This window comes from Austrofundulus limnaeus, unplaced genomic scaffold (genome assembly GCF_001266775.1).
Source record: "Austrofundulus limnaeus strain Quisiro unplaced genomic scaffold, Austrofundulus_limnaeus-1.0 Scaffold207, whole genome shotgun sequence".
In the NCBI taxonomy this organism is placed as follows: Eukaryota; Metazoa; Chordata; class Actinopteri; order Cyprinodontiformes; family Rivulidae; genus Austrofundulus; species Austrofundulus limnaeus.
In genome coordinates this window covers 122,445-127,096 of record NW_013952609.1, presented here as the reverse complement: position 1 = coordinate 127,096, position 4,652 = coordinate 122,445, and the positions used below count along the sequence as shown (strand labels likewise).

The following is a 4,652-nucleotide window of genomic DNA, read 5'->3' as shown; positions in this document are numbered from 1 at the left end:
TGACTAAATAGAGCTAATCAAGCCTATTGTTAGGCGATGGCCCTCTTTTYCATGTGACTAACCTGTTTGTCCATGTGGAGGCAGTGCTTATAAGGCTGAGTTCACCTGAAACTCATCAGACTGAAGAAGTCTCTTGGAGGAGAGATGAAAGGTTTCACTAGAGAAGAACCCATCCAGAGGACCTACTTGTTTTTTCTTTTTGACACAATCTACTAAAATCTCAAACACAAAAACACTCCATCAACCCACCTCAAGTGGGTCAATCTGGCTCTCAATCTGCTGGATGCTGTCTTTGGAGGCCGTCAGTTGAGCCTCCTTGGTGGCCACAGTGTCTCTGATCTGCTGAGCCTTCTCTTTGTTCAGCTTCAGATAACGCAGCTCCACCTGACACTCTTTGACTGTCTGACCTTTTTTGAGGCGCAGCTGACGCATCGTCTCCAGAGCTTTGATATACCTAACAGAAAGACACACAAGACTGTATAACATCTGCATAGGCTGATGCTATTTTTACTCATTAAAGGCAATCCGATGCTTTAATGGTTACCTAAACTAAATTACAATAAAACAGACAAATATGTCGAACTTACTTTGTTGCAGCAAATATGGAGTCAAATTTTTCTTTGAGAGCTTTGCCCTCACTTAGCGGCCAGTTAGACTCTTCTTGGTGACAGAAGATAACATGATTCAGCACAGGCTTGGATACTCCCAATGCAGAAATCATCTCCTGGTCCACCTCGGCACACTTGGCAGGTAAGCTCACTRTTTCACCATTTCTAGATCGATTACAATGAAAGTCATGTGCAAAACCAGATTCCACGAAATATAGAAACCAAATTTCCTTTTAACGTTGAATAATATACTAGCAGAGAAAAGAGAGGTTCTTACTTCCATCTTGATATGACCTGGTCTAAGCTTTTGAAGGAGTAGTTTTTAGCTTTCTGAGTGCAAGACATGGAGCGTTGAATGGTGACTTTTTCTCCATTGACATCTGTGAAGAGGAGTTTAATCTGAGCTCGCACATCTGTCTCATGGGCATCCTGCAATATTAAAATGCATAAATAACTTCAGTAACAATAGAACCATCTGACTGGATAGTAAAGTCCCTTTGAGAAAAAAAACACAAGYTACAAGTAGATTAATAATTTTATAAAGCTCAAACATCAAACTTAAATAATTCATTACAAACGCTTCAATTTTGTTGTTGTTTTTTTTTTCCTGTCTGCATTTTGTTATGACCTGTATGAAATTTGTGAAACCCAATCACAGATTATCTCAAATCCAAACATTTTAATGTGTTTGGAAAATAAATACTTATATAACTCACCTTTGGATCATGAACAAAAGCACCTCCTTTAGAACCAGGCGGAAGTTCTCCTGATGTAGCATATTTAAGGCACTCAATAATTGTCTGATAATATAAAACAAAAGCATGGGGGACAAAGAGAATCAATTCAGGTTAGCACTTGATGTTTTCACATTAAAAAAAGCCTATTAAAAGAAACAATAAGTCATTTCATCAACAAATTGATAACTTCCTTCGTAGTCATGTTTCTGTTAAACTCATCGTATTGTTGTCGTACCGTTTTTCCTGCTCCGTTGGGTCCAACCAGAACAGTTAAAGGTGGCCGAAAAGAGATGACTTGTTTGTCTTTGTCCTCAATTCCGAAGCTCCTGACCCCCAGGATGCTCATTTTATCTATCCTTGACATTTTGGCTTTCTGGAAGACATTTAAGGATACTATGAAACAAATACATCTGAATGTAGATTATTCTGAAAACAAAAGGCCATTTCAAACCACAAATACTGAACATGAAGAATCAAATGGAACTGGTAGCATCAGATAATCTGCAGATAATCTGCAGAATGCTGTATTTCTTTTTGCTGTTTCAGTGTGCAGCTAGAAATATACTTAGAAATGCAAATCTGGCAACTTGTCAAACTTTATCACCTTAAGTAAAAGTGTTATTGTTTCAAATGCCTTTTATTTACATTACCACTGTACCACTACTAGTACACATATTTCCTCATACTATAGTTAGGTGATGAGTGGAGATTAGTGAGTATTCCTAGTTTTGCTACAGTCGCCTCCTCCTACATCACAACTGTATGTTGGCTAAAGGTTTATCTAGTAAATATAGCTCTCTTTGCAGCACTCACGAGTAATAAAGACGTTTTATTCAACACTCTTTAAAACTACAAGCTTAAAAACTTGTAAGCTAACAACGAATTAGCTAGCATCGCGAAGTGGCGACGACTCCTTTAATTTAACACTATTCAACGAAATGAGTCACTGTAGGTTATTACAGAACTTATTTTACTACATGTAGCGGTTTGCTGTCACATATGGTCACTTTTTTTTACCCCACTCACCTCGGTCAGTAGCTACAATTCTGCTCAAAAATGAAAACACAGTTTCGCGGGGAATGTGAACGGAAGTAGTGACGCACTTCCGGTAGTAAACATAAACATCGTCGTTTTGCTCCAAACCTCTTTACTCAGTATAAAAAATACACAAGCTTTGAATTACATCTATTTAGGTAATTTTTAAGAACATAGTACAAAATTAACGAATTAATACGATTAAAACGAGTTTTTTTTTCCTGGAGTAAAATGGAAGCTTTTATTATGCTTTCCTATCCTCATTTACTATATTATGCACATAAAAAAATAATATTGTTTACATTTTTTGGCAAAGGTTTGGTCTGATTAGATCAGTCAGACTATGCTACTTAAAAAAACACATCATTCAAATTAATCAGTTCACATATTTTAAAACACTGACCACAAGAGGGCAGTGTTTACTCATAAAAAACTTGAGCTTTCAAACACTGCAACATACCCAGCTTTTTCATCATTCTTTTTTTATTTTATTTTAGTGCCTTTTTCTAAGGCCGTTCTTGTGAAACTGTTGACCACTCCTGTCTTTCAGGACAAAAAAAATAGTTATCTAATCTGACTTTAATAGGTGAAAAACAGAAGATGGCTTTTATTTTTGTCACTGCAGCAAGCATTAATAGTTTCACTGTTTATCCACATTTTCATTCTAAAAGCACCAACCTCATTTTTGATCCTAGTGTTGAGTGACTTAAATCATTTCACCTTTGTTTTTTTTGCGATTCAATTACTCTTAAAAAAGATTTGACAATATTTWAGCAAGCTTGGCAAACATGGCAAATCACACTAAAGCACCTGTAATGGAAACACAGATGATATTTGCACAATCATAATTGTTCAGTTATTGATAACAATGCGATGAATATAATTAGAGCCAGTGCAGTCAACATTCTATGTTTTTGACTTGACAGTGTAAAAGGCAGATGATGGTCTGTGTGCCAGAAGAAGACATTGAATAAAGGATAATGCAGTGTTCAGATAAGATATCCTGCATYTGTCAGGTTCTTGTTGATGGAATGGCAATGACGAAATCCAACCCAGTCTCAGCAGCTTCTTTGTGGCAACTCTTATCATCAGACTGGGAGATGGTGCTGCTTGAAATTCAATTCAATTCAAAAATATTTTATTGATCCCAGAGGGACATTAGGTGTTGCTGTAACTCATTTAACTAAAGAATTATTGTAGATGCTGATGGCTGTGGGCAGGAAAGATCTTCTGTTGCGGTCTGTATTACAGCGAAGTTGAAGAAGCCTCTGACTGAAGACACTTTGTCTTTCTATGACAGTCTGATGAAGAGGATGGTCAGGGTTGTCCACAATGTTCTTGATTTTATGTAAAATCCTTCTTTGCACCATCATCTCCAGAGATTCCACAGTCYTCCCCAGAACAGAACCAGCCTTCTTTATCAGGTTGAAATGAGATTTTGTATTGGTATCAAAGCCACATATACTTGAAATAATTCCCACTTGAATTTATTTATTATTATTTGTGGATTTTTTGATCCAAAACAGTAACTCTGAAGCACACACACTCAGTAAATGCTATGGAATGGCAGTCACACATTGTCTTAAGCTGTAATGCTCTGGAGATTTTACAGTGCAGCTGGCAGAAACACTTCTGCAATAAGTCAACTGTCTCCTGATATGTGTGAATTTCAACAGCAGCAATTAATTCATGACTGTTTGCCTGCTTTCATACTTCCCTTTTCTGCATGTTGACAGAGGGTTTTATAACAGAACCGCTTATGCTGACCTCAATTTGGGTTTAAGGGTGCATCCAGAACACAAAAGCGTCATTTCTCTGTGCTGAAAAAATAGATTTTTTTGAAGTCACAACACAGACCCAACACTGAAACAGAATGAACAAATAGTTGACATTATTTTATTACAATCACATTTAACACATAATGCATTGTGTTCACATGTTGTTTTGGACTTTCACACATAATTTTATTTATGCAAACWCTGAAATCACACATGACTTTGGCACATATGATGTTTTTTGGAAGACATTTGATACATTTTTTGTTTTATGAATATTTTTCCCTGTCTGTCCTCTTATTTATCTAGCATTTTGCTACTTATTACTTACTGGTTTTAGCTATTGTTCGGTTACTTTCCACCTCGTGCACAGTGACATTTTTGATTCAAAAAGGAAGAACCAGGTAAAAGATGATGGCTACAATGTTGCTATAGCTATATTCATAATAATAATAATAATAATAATAATAATAATAATAATAATAATAATAATAATA

The 4,652-nt window shown here is 36.1% G+C and overlaps 1 protein-coding gene across 1 annotated transcript in view; it reads right to left on the bottom strand.

Moving 5' to 3' along the window:
• The window catches only part of rad50 (RAD50 homolog, double strand break repair protein), a gene marked incomplete in the record, with an annotated part of 26,959 nt that extends 24,520 nt beyond the window's left edge, over positions 1-2,439 (bottom strand). Inside the window, 6 exon segments of the mRNA XM_014018991.1 lie at positions 250-454; positions 588-773; positions 886-1,037; positions 1,325-1,408; positions 1,581-1,718; positions 2,372-2,439. Of these exon segments, the coding sequence (XP_013874445.1) occupies positions 250-454; positions 588-773; positions 886-1,037; positions 1,325-1,408; positions 1,581-1,709 (756 nt within the window).
• Positions 2,440-4,652: the final 2,213 nt, after the last annotated feature.